This window comes from Pavona decussata, unplaced genomic scaffold, assembly GCF_977016875.1.
Source record: "Pavona decussata unplaced genomic scaffold, jaPavDecu1.1 SCAFFOLD_166, whole genome shotgun sequence".
In the NCBI taxonomy this organism is placed as follows: Eukaryota; Metazoa; Cnidaria; class Anthozoa; order Scleractinia; family Agariciidae; genus Pavona; species Pavona decussata.
In genome coordinates, this window is record NW_028145577.1 from 214925 (window position 1) to 233223 (window position 18299).

An 18299-nucleotide genomic window follows, 5' to 3' on the forward strand; every position below is an offset into this window, starting at 1 on the left:
AACCAACTGAGCTACAGGCCAAGTTTCACTAGTCTGTGGGATGACCCCTGACTATCTATATTGCTAATCATTGGTGTAAACCGTTTTATTTTTAGAAAGTCAAGTGCAAGTATCACATTTCTCAGGCTGAACGGTAGCCTCATGGGTAGACATCTTTGGGCTCCTTGGAACACCACTGGCGTTGAGAACGAAAATACATCTACCACGATTACTGACAATTGGTCCGCTCAAAGTGCGCAGCGAACGGTTTTTGTCCAAAGCTGCCAATATAAAAACATCAAGTTGCGTAGTCTTATTTTTTCCTTTCCTCTCTTTTTCCTCCTTTCTTCTCTCCTCCCCGTATTTCTGAACCTTCTCGTGCAATAAAAATGGCTCAAGTTTTCATCGACCGCCTTTTCAAAAAAGTCTGGTTGACATGTATTTCAACAAAACTGATAGAGTCCAAATTCCCTGCCGAGTAAAATCACATTGCACTCACAGGGAACTAGTCATGTGTCTGTTCTCGCCGTCTTCACCCAGCATGCCTTAAGTAATAAACCCTTGTAAAAAAATAAGTAACTAAAAATAAAAATAATAAAAAAGAAACTCTCCGTAACACGGTACGGCTTCACTTTTTGTGCTCTCTTTAAAGGTAAGTCGAGGACGATATGCTTTTGGTTTTTCATTTGGGATTGAGAGATATTATTTACGAAATAAATAGAAGAAAACTAATGGAAAAAACCACGAGACTGGCTGCTGCACTCTGGGTGTAGTTTGAGTTGATATAAGAGAGCTTAAACAAACTTAACTTGCCATTAGGCGTTCTTTTTTTCGCGGGAGCGCGAAACTTTGGCAGCGCGAAGGTCTCGAACGCCGACTCTCGCGCTGCCACACTTTCGCGCTCCCCCGAACGAAAGAGCGCCTAATCGCAGGTTTAAGCAAACCTTACTCAGTTGAAATGCAATTTTTCTAGAGCTTACGATGACAAGAATATTAAATCAGTTGTTTCTTCAATCACAAGCTGCTGACCAAAAAGAACGCTGTAGCGCACTAGCAATCAGACTTGGCGCGCGCATTTAAAATTACGCTACGTCGTAAAGGTCAATTTACTCGGAGTTTTCAGGAAACGTTGGAAATCTTAACAGCGTGATATATAAAGAAAGTGACAAGCAAAAAGCTAAGAAAATGGCTTCTGGCCGTCCATCAGGTTAGTAAGCAAACCTTAAGTAGTCATATCTTAAAGGCTTCTCATTTTGGGCTTTTAATTGTGGATTTTCCTTGATCGCTTGCTTACAATATTTCATTCAAATCCTGCTGGAATAAAAACTCCGCCATGCACGTTTTGCAGCACTGTTCGCCAACTTACAGTTGCCGAACATAACATTTCCGAAGCTATCGAACCTAGGGCGTTAACTCAGAATTTTAAAATATAGTAGGGACGCAATGTGTTCAGGAGTTATTTTGTGATAAGCGCAAAAAAACTACACCACTACAAAATTTGTTTTTTACTCCAATTCAATACATCACATAACTTTCACACGTTTTTAAAGAAAGACGGGTATAAGAACTTCAATTGATATTTTTTTATGGAGTAATACACATTTATAGAAAGGTGCAAACAGTTTTTACTTGTTTTCAAATGTTTATTTTTTACACCTGCTATGGTTACGGTAGAGGTTAAGAAATCCTTTTATTACGTCATTCCAAGAATGCTTAGAACTTTAGAAGAGTCGCGCGCATCGAATTCCAAATGTCATTCAGATTGACGTCATAACGGAGATTTACTCGGAGTTTTCAGAAAATGTTGATGAAAGCAACACAGTGAATAAAAACCCTAACCTCGTACCCAGATGTTTGTATTTGGAGAAAACATTTGGTAAAATCGATCATGTTCTCCAATCTGACAGGTCAATGAAAATCGCCCCATGTGAGTCGCGTCTTGTCGCGTAAGAAATTTTCTCGCCACTTTCCAAATCTTTCACCTTTGCACGCGCGGAGATGCAAGCCTTACAATGAATCTATCTTGACACTTCAGTCCTTCTGTGGAAGTGGTTTTTGTATCGATTTAACTTATGTGTTTCATTAAACTGCAACAGGTTCTTATAAACTAACATATTTTTTACGTTGTTTTCTTAATTATTGTGAAATTTATGTTTGGTAATCTGACGCGTGCAACTAAGTTGTACGCGTGGTTTGATGCCCGAACATTGTGTACCATTGTCAACAAAAAGTTAGCGGTGCTTTCTGGTAACACCCAAACTTTTAAGTTAAATAATAAATATAAAGTCATTTCATTGGTTATTTCGAAAACTTTAAGTAAATCTCCCTAAGTCGGTGATATAAGAAGATCTACTCGGAGTTTTCGAACTCAACAAAGTTAAAAGCGCCAAATCTTACTTGAGTGAAAAAAAAAAAATTATCAATCAATGAAAAGCCACAAAATAGCTTCTTAATGCTTTTCATTTTTACAGACCGGCTTAGTTTTCCAATTCCCGTTGACAATTCAGCTCTTCATCGACACTGAGTTGGTCTGTGTGTTCTTGATTCCTTGTTTCTGAGAAGAATGTTTTTTAAATGTCTCTCATAACAACTGATGGCAGCTTGTCGCGCAAATAAGTACGTCGTTTTACTTAATCTTGATAAGTTGTCAACATTTTAGTTTCATTTTAGTAACACAAATTGTGCACAAAACTTGAGGAGGTGGGGGGGGGGGGGGGGAAGAGTGAGATAAGCATGCCAGTATTGCGTTTTGGGGGAAATTCCAGAAAAAATGTAATATCTGGCCGACCGATATTAATTGGCTTAAATAGCTTTCGTTTGCTAAGTATCGGGAAATTGGAAGAGTCCATAAGGTGACTCTAAAAGCAATAAAATCTGCTTTTATTTTAGATCGAAGAAATAATTTCTTCGAGATGGAGAAAAAGTTGAATCACCAGGAGCGTGAAAATGAGGTAAGTACATTACGATATATTAAATAGAAAAATAAGAAATGCAGACAAAAATTCTTCTCCACTTCCATGAAAATTTCTTCGAAACGAAGAAGAATTTAAATTGTCATCAGCAACTGAAATAAAGTAATACACTGTGATATATTAAAAGGAAAAATGAGAGATGCGGACAAAAGTTCTTCATCATTTCGAAGAAAAATTCTTCAAAATGAAAAAGAAATGCACTTACTTTATTTTCTTGCTTTTGACGATTTTTAAATTGTCATCAGCCACAAAATGAAATAAGTACATTTTGATATTAAAGAGAGATATAACTAGTAAAAGCAATGCCTGTGATCCTGAGGGAAATTCTATTTGAAATGTTTGAAGGAGAATTGAATTTCATAAGAAAATATAAGACTGAACCGCTCTAAGAGAGGCGGATATTTCATGACAAGATTTGAGAGCGATCTGCTAAAAGAGATTCTAACGATACTGGAATAATAAAAACTTAATATCTAGTACTTAATCAGACAATACAGTATATGTTCTTGATTTTTTTATAAAACTTAGGAAACTAACTACTGAGTTGCAAGTGCAGATTTCCGTATTTTCATGGGATTTAATAATAAATAATTTGAAATTGATAATTATTGCAAAGCGAAAGCTTACTTTGTTATTCATGAAATCGCCGATAGCCTTGTTATTCATTCGTTCATTGATTCGTTCGTTCATTTCTCTTCTGTTTTCCCTTTTTCTTTTAGAAGTTAAAAGAGAAACTAAATTCAAAAGAAGAGTACTTGAAAATGGTGACCAGAGAAACAGAGTAAGCGATTGTTGTTTTAATCATTTATTTTAATTAAAATACAACACGATGGTTATATATCCGTCGGACAGACCCCATAGAGCCGACAGCAAACCACCTCTTTTCCTTCGCTAAGCGTGTGTAGTGTTAAGATCTCCTAAAAGAGGCGATAGGGTCGTTCAGAGCCACATAAGGTTAAGCTAAAGGTTTCTAAATTAGAATAGTGTAGCAGGTGCCAATTGAAACTCGCCTCATTGCCTTCTCCAACCGTTTGCATTGCAGAAAACTAAGAGCAGGTGATGAGGTGTTTTGGAGGCACAAAAGACAAATCTCAGCTTTCCTATTAGTATAGAGTGTTTTATACCTACTGATTGATCGAGCCGATTTGGACAAAATATGAGAAAAGAATTCGAAAAAATGGAGTGGACGAAAATCGGCCGATTTATGAAAATCTCTGGCAATGCTCGAATGCAAGTATCTTCAAAGGCTTTTCTTCGAAGGCTCGGATCTTTCTCTAGTCAAGCGTATTAAGTAAATATAATTAGGTAATTATTTTCTTATAGAGTTTTTGCTAAGTCTAAGGGCAGATTACATTCATTATCCTTATTTCTTTTAAATTTGTTGCAGCGTGAAATATAAGCAGTTGACTGCAGCCAAGGAAAAAATTCAGGCCGCAAAAGAGAAGGCTTTGGTTTGTAATTTAGACTGATGAGAATCTTGTTTTTTTTTTCTCTCAAAAAATAAACAAGCGATGGGGGCTGGTAGAATGGTGTGAACTGGGTAAAATGGAGGAATGATGAAATTAGGACATGTAAAATGAGCGAAAAAACAAACTATAGAGAGAACTTTGAAAACAAGGAAAGCAGGGGAAACTAAGAGAGAAGAGTGGGAACAGGGAGAAGAGGAAGAACAGAGGGATAAAGTAAGGAACAGGGGAAGGGGGGCCGATGATCTATGGGGAAACCGAAAGAAGTGAGAATAAGAGAGATAAAACAATGGAACTGGGGAATAGATGCCGGAACAGCGATAAAGGAGGGAACAGTGGGCTAAAACATTTAAACGAAGAACAAGGGGAATAGTGGAGTATTGTGGCTACAGGGGAAAAGATGCATAAATTGGGACCCATTAAATAGGAGGAATACGAGTTTTCAGGGGGAATGCAAGGAAAAGGGGACTGGGAATCAGGGATACGAATAGAGGATAGGGGTATTAGAGGGAGGGGGAGTCACGTGGGAAGGAGGACGAAGTTATGGGAGATAAGGGCTGAGAAACAAAAAAAGAATCAGGAGATTAGAAATCGTATGAAAACAAGAAATGGAGATTACCATGGGTTGAGAGCAAAAAGGAAAAGAGACAGTAAGACAAGGGTTGAGGGAAAGTGAACTATAAAAGGACTCAGGAGATTAGGAATGAGAACAGGGCCAAAGTTGGCATAGAGGATGGAGGGGGCGGGGGGGGGGGGGGGGGTTGAGGGTAAACACTGTATATGTTGGTTGATGAAAGATGGAATTAGGAACTGTCCAATTTTAGTGTTGGGAATTTTAGGTGTTTCAGTGCAAGTGTTGGGAATGAACTCAAGACATTATTACTTCAGGTCACTAATGTATATAACCGTATCTTTCATCTGTCAACAGGCTGATCTAAAATTGTTACGAGAAAGAAACACCGACTTCCACGGGTACGTGTTCACTGCAATAATAGAACAAAACTTAAAATAATGTCTGCTGATAACTTAGAGAGAGATAACAGGACGGGAACAGTTATGGTGTGTTATTTTTCTTTACAAAAATATAAAAGTGTGTTTGTACCACTTTGTGTTTCTTTTTAGGACACTTCAGGAGCTGAAAGTTGAAGACAACAATGTTGATCAAGAAAAGGTAATTTCCCTAAATTTTAACAACAGAACTGAAGGCTCTCTTTGCCTTTCCAACAATTAAACTCTCGATTAATCTTAAAGGTGCAAGTATTCATCTTTTTATTTCGTCCATCACCATTACAGATAAGTCATTGATTTAATCGGCGTCATCGTCATTACAATCCTGATTATCCTGAAATCATTCCATTGCCATCCTAATAATCGTCTTTGTCACCCACCATCACCACGTGACCAAACCGAATCATCATAATTATCATCATCATCATCATCATCATCATCATCATCATCATCATCTTCATCATCATCACTAGTGGAAGTGTTTTTTCCAAAGTTATACCATAAAGGTTTTGGAGTTGTCCGAACTTCTACATCACTAATACGTCCTGCTTGATTGCAGAACGGTAATAACCTTGTAAAGCATATGTCTTTCAATTGCATTGTCTTTTTCCAATAAAGAAGGAGTTGGGGAGAGATAACGGGAGGAGACCAGTCTTGGTTGGTTATTTTTCAATAAAAAATGCAAAAGTGCTATTGCATGGCGTTGTGGTTCTTTCGAGGAAAGGTCATGGGCTGATCACAAAATCATCGCTATCATCATCATCATTATCATCATCATCATCATCATCATCATCATCGTCATCATCAGCAGCAGCATATTATTATTATTATTATTATTATTATTATTATTATTATTATTATTATTATTATTATTATTATTATTATGCGCAGTAAAACTATTAGTATGCACAGTATCAGAAAGCCACACAGGGCGCGTAGCGTAACCTATGAGCCAAGCGAAACTTAAAATAGCACGTGAATAAATCAATAAAATATACAGCTGTTTCGACAAACGTTGTCCAAAAAAAAGTGTAAAAGCTTACGAGACAATGCCGAAAGATACCCAATAAATTTCAACAAAAGCTACGAATGTATAATGCCTCGACCTCGACCTCACAGCGAAGACTTGAGATTCTGGGCTATTATTGAGATTCTGGGCTATTATTGAAATTTATTGGTATTTCGCAGACTACCTTTCGGCATTGTCGGATACGCTTTTACGCTTTTTTGGACAACTTTTGTCGAAACAGCTGTATATACATATATAAAAGTCATAGTCTATTATTATTATTATTATTATTATTATTATTATTATTATTACTATTATTATTATTATTATTATTATTATTATTATTATTATTATTATATTGTTACTGACACCAATCAGTGACAGAGCTTATTACATCACTAATAACCCCGTTCTTTATGGCAGAAAAAGAATGAAGTCAAAAGGTATGTACGTTTTTTATTATTATTATTATTATTATTATTATTATTATTAATTATTATTATTATTATTATTATTATTATTATTATTATTTTTGTTAGCTCTAGCTGTTTAGAATCACAAATTGAAAATATTGTGTGGCTTAGATTATATTAAAAAGTTCAGCAACACTGACAAATTATTTTTTAATTACATTCAACTCCATGTTATTTACTTTAGTTATACATGCCATTAATACTCAAAGCTACAGGATATCTCGTTTGTGTTACAAGTTAACTCTGCGTACTTTTTTGGATGATTGCAGCAAAGCTAGAACGAATTTTCCAAACCTCGCGAAATGCTTATTTTAATAACATGTGGTAATGGTAATGCATTTATATACCGCATTTTCTATTCATATATATATATTCAAATGCAGTTTACATCAGCATATGTCCATTAGTGACCTCATCCTACCCACCCAAAACCCATGAAATCATGAAATAGCACAAAGACCACACTGGCACACCGGGAACTCCATGCCCTACTCTTTGCGATTAGTGTCTGGGTTCTTTAGCGTCCCACAGGGTTATGAACATTGAAGTGTTGTGAGACAGGGCCTACGGTTTATCTTCCTTATACGAGAAGACTAGAAAGTCTTACTATTTGCAGATGTCATTACAAAGGCAGCACTTTCTCCTCAGTTATTTAAAGACCCTGGGTGTTGGTCCGGCCGGGGTTTAATATTAGCATATCAATAGTCAGTTTAATAATAAAAAAAGCACCTTCTTAAAGTATGCACTTCTGTTTATCTGCAGGGATATTGAGAATTTGGTCCGAAAAATAAAAGAAAAGAAGCAAGAGGTGCCTGATGATGTCATTTACGCTAAACCGTACTGTTATATTTTCTTAGTTTAAGCTTCATATTCAACTTTTCTTGAAACAAATTTAGTTCATGAAGTTCTTCCGAAAATAAATCAAATGGTTGTTGATCAGATTAGTTATAATGTTGACCCAAAATATTAAACATTGGAAATGTGTTCCCATACACCCCATATCTCGAAGTGCTGGCCAATCAGAAGACTAATAGCATTTGCACAGAGTATATAAACGTATTGCAAAAAATATGATCCAAAACTTATATACAAAGTGACGTCTTCTTTGAAGGGTCTTAGGATAGTCATTTCAAAATAATTCTAGAGCAGATTGGTACATTGCTTATTTATCGTATTTTTGTTGTTGTTGTTGTTGTTGTTATTTTAATATAGAGGGAAAAGCGAAAGGCCTCTTTAGATGAAGTGAACGAAAGTTTCCAGGTATGTTTAATTATATCACCCCGTTGCTTTCGCTTTCCTCTGCTTCAAATCAAAGTTGTTCCTTGTGTTTGTCTGTGCCAGAAAAGGCGTCTTCTCTTGCAGGTTAGTTTCAAAGTTATCGTTCCCCCTCTACATAGACCCTTCACTACATTATTATAATCGTTCACCCATTACTCCCCACCCTAAACGCTTTTCTACCTTTTTTTTCTTATTTTCTATTTTACTCGATCAACAGTTCGTCCTGGATACGAGGCAGCAGATGGAGAGGTAAATATATTGAACAGCAAATCATATTCTCTGGTTAATTTTATATCTCGATTTGCACTACTTATAGGTGAATACAAAACGTAACGTGGCATGGTGTGGCTTGTTAATAAATTGAAATGGAAAAGACGAAATGATAACCTTGTTAGGAGCACGGGGAATGACGTCAGGTTGAACACTTGAACACGGATTCGTGTGGACAGTATAAATACTGTTAAAGGCTTCTATCACTTGCAGCAATCGCTTCTATTGATTCTCTTTTTTTCTTCTCTCCTTTCATATCTGTTTGTTCAAATTGCACAAGTAATAGTTTATCGAAAGCCATTACCTAAGACGTTATGCCAATACTTTCTTCCTCTTTTCCGTATAGTGAACTGAAACAAATGAAACGTGAAGAAAAGAGCTGCAAAGAGCTGGTGGGTTTATACGAAATAAAACGGAAATAAGTTCCTTGCACTTAGAAGTCACGTGACCCACATCTCCAATATTGCAAAGTTACGTTCAAATGCAAGAGGCCTGTTAATAAGTGATCTCGTTTTGCTGGAGAATGTGGAGCTTTGATGCTTGAACTCTTATCTAAAGTTCATATTTCCGTGTAACATAAAACAGTAAAATGGGAAATGGTTTTTATTGAAGTTATCCACTCACTGCCATACTTATCTATGGATATATTATTTAACTGGCTTATTGATAGATAGATAGATTGATTGATTGATTGATTGATTGATTGATTGATTGATTGATTGATTGATTGATTGACTGATTGATTAATTGATAGGTTGTTTGCTTGGATGATTAAATGGTTGGATGGCTAATTAACTGATAGGTTGATTGATTGATTGATTGATTGATTGATTGATTGATTGATTGATTGATTGATTGATTGATTGATTGATTGATTGACTGGTTTGATCTCATTTTATCCCTTTTTATTTAGGTCTCCAAAGTGCAAGAAGCACTTGATCATGACGAAGAGATGAAAAAGTGAGTAGATTTTTTAAAAAAATATGTGCTTTCATCTGACCAAACGATTGCACTGGTCTTATGCTCCTTGACTGCCAGTGATGCTAAAGTTTATAGACGAATAAGCTTGAATTGTTTTCTGTTTAGGGAACAATTGGATGTGAGCAGCGAGCTTCAAAAAGAGAATGACCAGTTTGTAAGTCTCCTTTCAACTTATATGACCTTTAATCGTAATTATTTTACTACACGGGATACCACAATCGTTCCAAATCTTAGGAATGAGATATTGCGTAGAAAGAAAAGTATAAATGTGTTAAGATCAGCGATGTTGAGAACACCAAGTGCGACGATTTAAACAAAGTGCAAACATTGTAGAAGAAAAAATGGTTTCACACTTGGGTAGCAGACAGTAAATGTTCTGGTTAAAGTTCTTGGGAGAAGAAGTTTCGCCTTCACTGTTTCAAGTGCTCTCGTGTCTAATTTGATTTAGACTTCGGCCTTGGATGAAGAAAACAGGAGAGTGGAGGTACCTTGCTATGGTTACGCTAGATGTTGAATAAATCGCTATACTACGTAAATGCATAAAAAATGAGACAACGTCTCAAAAACCTCAAACTAAAGAAACACCATTTCTTTATTTCTGCGATAAATATAAGTTTTGAATTCGGTAGATAGAAAGAACAGCGAAAAAAAACATACAACAACAACAACAACAAATAAGCAAAGAAGTAAATGAAAACAACAACACATAAAAAGGAATAATTTCCAAAATAAAGCCGTAAGCGGTCATTTTGGGAAAACGTTTTGTCACATATGCTATGATATTGCTTTACCACGCTCCACTAATGAACATATTCTACGTGAAGCAAAAGCTAGCCAATCAGGAACTCAACGCAGACCCAGTTTTCCCGCGCTTTCTGCCAGTTTCTTGTGGTTGTTTCGAGTTCTGATTGGTTCATTGTGTTGCTGAAACTTGTTATGATTGGTTGGAGTGATTAAATTGGTTTCTTTCTAATTACACTCACTCTAAGACCAACTTATGTTCTCAAAACTGATATTTGTGAAAAAAAAAATGTTTAGACTCATTTTCAATTTAACCGGAACACATATTTTCCTTTCATGTTATTTCTCGTTAGTCAAACCATGAACTACTACAAATTCCGAACAACTTGCCTACGAATCAGACTATGAACACTGAAAATGTGAATGATTTTTCTGTTACTTCCAACTGTCAAAGAGAAGCCCGCATGAAATCATATCTTTGTAATGACGGTTGCTTAACAATTATTCTAAACTGTGTTATTTTTGCTACATCCTGTAGGAAGTAAGGACAGAGCTGGAGAGGTAAATAAAAGATTGGTGAAACTTTGAAATCCTCGCCCTTTTTTTCGTTTCCAGTTAAGATGTTGTGAGATGAGCTCAAATACTTTGTTTGGCTTTACAGGAAAATGGAGGGCTTGTCGAGAAGAATGGTGAACATAAATCAGGTATTATAAAGTTCTATGAAAGCTTTTGATTTTTGTCACGTCGACAGGAGTCGGGAACAATGCGGAATTTTCTTACTTAAGGTTAATTCTTGCAAAGGTCCACCCTAGTTTTCAAGCCTTCGCGCCGTCCTTCAACAGATGAAGCGAGCTGTGTTGTAGGCATTGGTTCGAGCAGTGACGCCAACTTTAATAGTATCTGAGATTAAACCCGTCGGTGAATACTGAAAACAAGGCTTAGATATGTCATAGCTTTGGCTGAATTGAGCTAAACAAAATGGGTGAGATACGGGATTGACGAATGTGATGACCGAGATAATGGATTAAATTACTGAATACCACTGTAGACGGAGGATGTTGAAAACTTTTGAGTCCTAGAAAGTGGCCATGATGAGTTAAAAGTATTCTTCTCGTCACTGTCAGAAGAAAAGAATTCCTCTGTTTCTTGTGAAAGTGACCGCCTGTGACAATGTTAAAAAAGGCGGAAGAGGTACATACGTTGCCTTGCCACAATGGCAACCGGTAGATCAATCATTGTCTTACAATTTACGCATTCTCTTGCTGTCCAATTTAAAATCACCAGTCCGTCCGTGACCGCTATTCTAATAATTTCTTTTCTTCTCTATTTTTTTGTTTCCGCAGTCGTTCACAGATGAAATTGAGAAGCTTAACAGGTAAAAACAATCTTTTCATGCTTCCAACTCATTAGGCTATTTTCTATTTTGATGACAACTTCGCGGTTGCATTAAACATTCCTGCGCAAAATGAAAAGAAATTTACGGAAACTCAAACTCTAACTGAAGGATATAATTCATACATTTTTACCATTTTTATTTGTTTTAATTTTAATTTAGAGAGGGTGCAAGAAAGGCTAAAGAGTTCTCCGCCTGGCGACAGCAGGTGAGAAAGGACTAAAGGAATCAGTGTCCTTAATAAAATCTCGCTGCTGTTTGAAACTTTACTTCGACTCTAAATAAGAAACTTAGTGAGTAGTGGGGAAGGCATGGTGCAGGGCCAAATCGCCTTTTTCCTATTTTGAAGTTATTTCTTGCAAAGCGTATACAATGGAAACCCTAAAACAAACAAGACAAGAGCACATTTTATAAGTGCTTACATAATGGCTTTGGGAGACAGACCCAAAGCCGTATTAACCTAGACATCAAAAGTTCCCTGGCAATTACCTTGCACTTGTTACTATGAAACGCTTCTTGAAGGAGCGGGTTCTTTGTAGACTGAACTCAAGAGTATCGGTAACAGCAACAAGCAGATTTATTCCCCAACACTAGAAATCTTCACAGCTCACAGGTTCTTGTCACACAGACTTTAGCACACAGCTCTGGCATACAGCTTTTACACTTGAATCAGCGCACAGCTCCGTCGTGAAGCTCTTTTTATAGACTTCTTGACACACCGTTTATATTTCTCTAACATTTCTCTCTTAAACTACTAAGCTTGCTTGCTTAAGCAGTAGTCGTTTAGTAAGGTCTTAGAACCACCTAGGATCTTTTTTCAGTAACATTTACAGTAGCGTATGCTATATAAAACCAATTATGTATACCATGACTCAGAATTTTAAAATGTGCTGGAAAGTTCTACAGAATGCTCAATAGAATGTTTTGGAAACTTTCGGAAAATAAATACAACTTTTGTAACGAACGCACATTTTTAATTTAGAATCAGTAATCCTGCTTTCCAAAGGTAATTAGTCTAGCTTGCTGTTTCTTTGTCAGGATTGGGATGAACTTGAAAACAAAGATACTTATCTTTATTTGCAAGTTCTTTTTTAGCCTGAAAAAGGTCCATTGCGATTACCTTGCACTTGTCATTATGAAATGAACATTAATAAATTTATGATCAGTAATCTTGGCTTGCCAAGGTAGTTAGTCTAACTTGCTGGTTTCTATTTCAGGCCAAGGATCAACTGGACAACAAAGAAAAGTAAGTTCAGCAAAGTAGAAAATCTAGCTAGCTAAACTATTGTATCAATGGAACGAAGACTATTTATTAGAAATTAGAGTGACTTTAGCGAAGTGAAAGAGCTGGCGTAACTAAGCAAAACTTGTTGCGCTTTGTGAAGTTCCACCAGTTCACTGGAAGGAATGATAAGGGCCAGTCATACTTGATTAGATTTCAGTTTGTGATTAGTTTGGGTTGGATTACACTACAATTCTCAATGCATAATAAATATTGTAATTAAGGATTATCAAACGCAATATAAAACTGAAACATTTTTAATATTAGTTTGAAATACTTCCGTGGACAATCTGTGAGTAAGATCGTTTTTCTGTTTTCTCTCTTACAGTGAACTTACAGAAGTTAAGAAAGTGCTTGAGCCACTTCAGGAAGTGAGTATAGAGAATACATTCATACATCAGAAATATTTGGAAGTGTACACGACAGAAAATCTTTTTTTTTTTTATTTATGTCCGTCATAAAATTGTCATGTTGTTCCTGTATGAACATCGAAAAAGAAATCCTTATCAATTTTCGTTCCCACGTTTGTGGCGCATAAAAGTGTCAAATTCCAGGAGACTGGGAATGGTACATCTGCGAAAATGATACAGGAACGCTGGCCTCGCGATTTCTCTATTCCTCAGTTGCTTTTCGTGTGCATAGGAGGAAAACTGTGTTAATGAAAGGAAGAATAAGGTTGTTGAATACTCAGAATGAAACAACTGAAGAATAAAGAAACGGCGAGACTATTTAAAATAATTAATCAATTCATCCGTGTTGACTGGACTTGAGATTTACTCATGTCATTTCGCTTTTAAGCAGCAACTGTTTTCGATACCACCCTCCCACAACGAGCCCTAACTGCCCTCACGCTATCCTGTAAAAGGAATCTGAATTGCCACTATCCCACCCTTGCGATAGAGGCCAAGTGATAACGAGAAAGTCAATGGGCAGAGGAACTTGTAAAATAAAATATTGCTTGCCCATAATGCGCGGTAGTTTGAACATAGGCGTCTACAAACGGAGTAAATTGTAATTAAAGTAGTTTTCTTCTGATAAGATCTATGAATTAACGACATGTTATCTCCTCACCAGTTTCCAACAAGAAAGAAATCCAGAGGGGTTATCAGACTGCTATGCATTCTGTTCTGCTTTCGAAGTTAAAAGAATCACCTTGTTTTATATCAAAGTACGAATAATTTGTTGTTTTGTAAATTAAATACTGTACATTTTTTCTGCATCAAACTGACGTGAACAATTTGCCTTCTCGTTCGAACAGAAGGAAAAAGTGCAGTCGTTTTATTATGTGTTTAAATAAATATTCGTTTTGACAGTTTGAGCTGGATTTCAATGTTTAACCTTTCGCAAATACTGAAAGATGGTCTTTTTCTGAACTGAACCTGCGGTGCTTTTTATAAATGAGACAGATTGTCGGCGTTTCAGGAATAATGTGAGGGAGGGTGGTAAGAAGTGTCCAGAACAACAAATAAAACTGCAATTCAGAAAAGAGCGAGGGAGAAGGAGGGGGAAGGGTTTGGACAGCTGGGGAGAGGGAGGGTTCACGGTTTATCCAGTCCAGAAAGACGTGTTGGGAGGGGGGAGAGGGGGTCGGGAAGTGCTTGAGGCTCAGTTTCCAGTATCACGCACATAAATTGCGCAAGGAAGATCATCGACCTACCTGATTTCCATGTAGAAGCAAAAGGAACAAAGTGGAGGAAGTCACTTCCTGCGAGCAGAGCTGAGGCGAGTCTTAATTACCAGCGTTTAGGTTTCTATACAAGCAGGATAATGTCCGGCTCTCTAGCGGCTATGACGTTTGTGTGCTTCGTGTCATTGCATCAAAAAATGCCTTTGGGTTTCCATGCAAACGTTATTAAACATTTAAAGTTTTTCCTCTGTTTTGAAGTGCGCAACTTTACTCCGCATCAAGGCAAAGTCAAAGTTTCTATCAGCTACTGTATGTAACTTCTAAATGTTATTCAGTCCCTGTTTGAAACCCAACTCTCTGAAGCTCGATTTAGTACCGTTGAGCAAAATATCTGCAAAACCAGTATGGTAACCAAATGTTTCCCTCCACATGCCCAGGCATAATGACGGTTATCGACTAGTGTGTCAGGAAAATTCTATTATTGTGTATTTATTAATGCTATGGTATTTAAAAGCGGACTGCCAGGTTCAATTATTACGAAAGTCTATTTCTAAGAAATTAAACTATGATTCCCTTAAGAAAGTCGTTCCTAGGTCCAGCCCCTACAGCTAGTAAGAAACATCTTATATGGCGCCGAATTCTTAACATCAAAAAGCGCTATCGATTTACGTGAGCAAATAATGAAAACTGATTCTTTGAAGAAACCTCCGACAAAATGAGATTAGTTTAAAAAAATTTATATATGTATCAGTTGATAGAGTTTCTTGTCTAACCCATCGAAGCTGCGTCGATCACAGTAAGATTGAAAGGTAATTACGTTTTAACAAGCAATTCCGCAATCAAAGGGCAAGCCCCTCCTTCATTTCACACCTTTGTCGGCGTGAGATCTAAATTTAGACGCTGTTCAGTCGTGGCCAGTTGTTGACTCAAGTTTCCTCTGAAAAAAACAAAAAAACAAAACATACCTAAAAAGTCCATAATATAACCACAACAATATAAGATATCAAGTTCTAATTTTTTTTAAGCTGGTTTACTCTAAAACCTGAGCCAATTTTATCGATAAGGGCCGTAGAAAGACATATGTTGTTTATGCTATGATAGTTGATTGGCAACTGAAGGTGAGAATGGCCTGGCCAGGCCACTATACCAGAACTTCCTGTTTTAGACATTTGTTGATTTATTTTGCCATTGAGATTCAAAAGTGGTCAATAAACTTGATCTTAACTGGTTTATACTGGACAGTAGTCTGCTTTTGGAGCAACTTCAATGATTCGTGGTGATACTCAAAGCGGAACCGCTGAAGTAAGTAAAACAGAAAGAGAAAAATAAGAAAAATAATGTCTGTCAATGAAAAACCTTAAGAAATTATGTCGCATAAATTATCTCAAGTATTTCGTGGCAATAGCCAATCAGAGTTGATTCTTCTGGCTTTGCCTTTACGTTAAAACGAATAATTATTTTAGTTTTCCTTCCTACAAGTTTAAGTATAACTTGTAATGTATTATTTATCCTCTAGTTGGATTTTGCATTGTAATTTTATTGTATTTTAGACATAATTTTTGCGTGATTTCTTAGTAAATTAGATGGACATTTGTCTTTCCGTTTGTTCGTTCACTGACAATGCGCAGGTGCAAAGCAACCATGCGATTGGAGCCTAATCCCTCATCCTACAGAAATAGGATGCTGAGACACTATTAACAACCGCGTTGAGTTACACGTTTCTTTTCCGCTTCAAGGAAAGGAAATGTGGGACTTCTGCACGCATGCTGTAAGAGATTGGACAATTGATCGAAAGAAGAGCTAATTAGATGCAAATAAGCCGCATGTTTGTCGCAAGGTTAAGTCTCGCCAGTTAAAGGCAGTTTTGGAGCCAAGTTGGCATTATTCACGTTATCAAGAAACGAGGTGAGTCGCAATACTTTATTATAGCCCAATCAAGTTTAAAAATGTTTCTCCCAGAAATATATCACGCCTTTTTAGCGTACGGTTTGAAGAGGGTTTCATAAACTCCAATTAAGTTTGTTGTGAGCGCCGTTTCCAGGTAAATATGCAGTGGGGCTGTTGCAAGGCTGAAACATTAAAACAAACCTGGCATAACATTATTATTTTGTGCTTCTCTGTTAACATTCCAGTAAAGTTTCAGTCCACGATGATCAGTGTTAGTTAGAAAGACGATCTACCGAAAGCATCGTTAGTTTTGAGCAGCGAGTTATATATGAATATCGTGAATAAATAGCGATAAACTCAAACACTTGTCGAATAAAAAGTGACGGTTTTGCTCAAATAATGAAATATAAAGAAAGATGTAGTATTCCACACATCACGATTTTGAAAGAGAGAACTATCTTCCTTCTGAACATCATGACGTTCTCTATAATTGTCGGTCGCTAACGACTGAGCTACAAGGTGAGGTGAAGAGCTGGATCATTTAGTTCAAATTTTAAGAAAGGGAATAATTATATTTAATATTTATTTAACTTAAGTCAATTGTTCTACCGCAGATAAAGCAAATACAAGCCTAAAACAAATTATGAGGCGATGCTTCTCTTTATTAATGACATTTATTAATTAAAAGAGTTGACAAAAGGTGACCGTATGGTTTAATTTTAGCTCAATTTTGAAAGAACCTTGGTTATGCACCTGCCATTTTTAGTAGTTCCTTGCTTAGGTACATTTTTTGTTAAGGTACATTTTGGGAAAGTTTGGTGTGCCTCGATTGATAGTTGTTCAGTTAATTCAAGCAATTTATCTTTTGAATGAAAATACAGCCCATCCGTATTTTTATTTGTTTACCGTTAATTACAAACTCATCCTCGTCTGGTTCAGAGAAAAGAACCAATTTCCCACAACAAATATGAGGGATGGTTGGCTTGAACTTCGATGTCCTCGCGATTAAAACTTATGAGTTAAAGAAGGATAAAAACAAATAATCAAAGAGATTAGACAACCAATCAGGTTCTTGCTTCCACCTTATGCCATATGGGTACAGCCGGTGTTTTAGCACAAAATTAATATCGTTTTAACACGTTGTCATGTTTGATCGAAATTAATCTACATGCACCTAAGAACTTCATGAGGACAATTATCATTTTATCAAAACGAGAATTCACTGCATCCACAGATCTTTACGATGACAAGAACTAGCTTCAACTAAAGTAGCCTTGGACATAGTTTGGCGTTGATCGACTAATAGGGCAAAATGCGTCGCAAACATCGTAGACGAAACAATAAATTGAACACTTCGCCATGGCAAAATTCACACGTTTGGGTAAAGTGTGAGACTTTAAAGCAACCCTCTTTTCCTAGAGAATATTTGTCGCACTGTTCGGCTGAAGGACTGAAATCTTCATGAAAACAAGGCATAAAATCATTATTTTATTGACATTCATTGCGAATTTTAACGTCGCTATCAAGATTTCTGTAAATGAAGATCCGGCAAAATAGCAAATGGAGCGACGATTTACGATTGATAATCACGCCATCAAACACTTACAGGAAAAAATTTGGAAGTTAGACGATGAAAGTAAAATTATTGTTGATATTTTAAAAGAGCTTCTGTTCAATAAGTTAGGATATTATGTCATCTTTTTTCTTACAGACAGACCATCATTGGCAAAATACCAAAGGAAAAACGTTCCTTCGGAAACTTTGCCTTTCATATTTCAGGTTGAAGTTTTATGCCCGGCCCATTTGGCAAACATTCATGGTTTTTAACTTACGGTGTTAAAGGCATTGCTATGACCATATATGGACACTAGCAAAGCTCATGTCTCTCAAAACAATGGCGATACAACCACACCGAACACGAATGAATCATTGA

General features: G+C 36.5%; 1 protein-coding gene and 1 long non-coding RNA gene across 12 annotated transcripts in view; both read left to right on the forward strand.

Moving 5' to 3' along the window:
• The window catches only part of LOC146464249 (uncharacterized), a 102164-nt gene extending 91341 nt beyond the window's left edge, over positions 1–10823 (forward strand). For 2 of the 9 annotated variants that reach the window (XM_085129961.1, XM_085129964.1), the window contains exons 5-14: positions 5346–5389; positions 5540–5588; positions 6858–6877; positions 7670–7715; positions 8120–8167; positions 8403–8434; positions 8802–8847; positions 9369–9415; positions 9542–9590; positions 9885–10699. In XM_085129961.1, the coding sequence (XP_084986087.1) occupies positions 5346–5389; positions 5540–5588; positions 6858–6877; positions 7670–7715; positions 8120–8167; positions 8403–8434; positions 8802–8847; positions 9369–9415; positions 9542–9590; positions 9885–9950 (447 nt within the window). In that variant the 3' untranslated portion in view covers positions 9951–10699. The other 7 variants (XM_085129962.1, XM_085129965.1, XM_085129966.1 and 4 more) reach the window with 5 other exon arrangements.
• Positions 10717–14414, forward strand: LOC146464255 (uncharacterized). 3 transcript variants are annotated; one of them, XR_014868533.1, is made up of 6 exons: positions 10830–10881; positions 11521–11552; positions 11733–11778; positions 12788–12816; positions 13181–13223; positions 13927–14414. It is a non-coding gene; the product is annotated as an uncharacterized LOC146464255 (long non-coding RNA). The 3 variants fall into 3 exon arrangements; XR_014868531.1 differs by having other exon boundaries at positions 10717–10881; positions 13181–14061; XR_014868532.1 differs by lacking the exon at positions 10830–10881 and having other exon boundaries at positions 10901–11552.
• The last annotated feature ends 3885 nt before the right edge of the window (positions 14415–18299 follow it).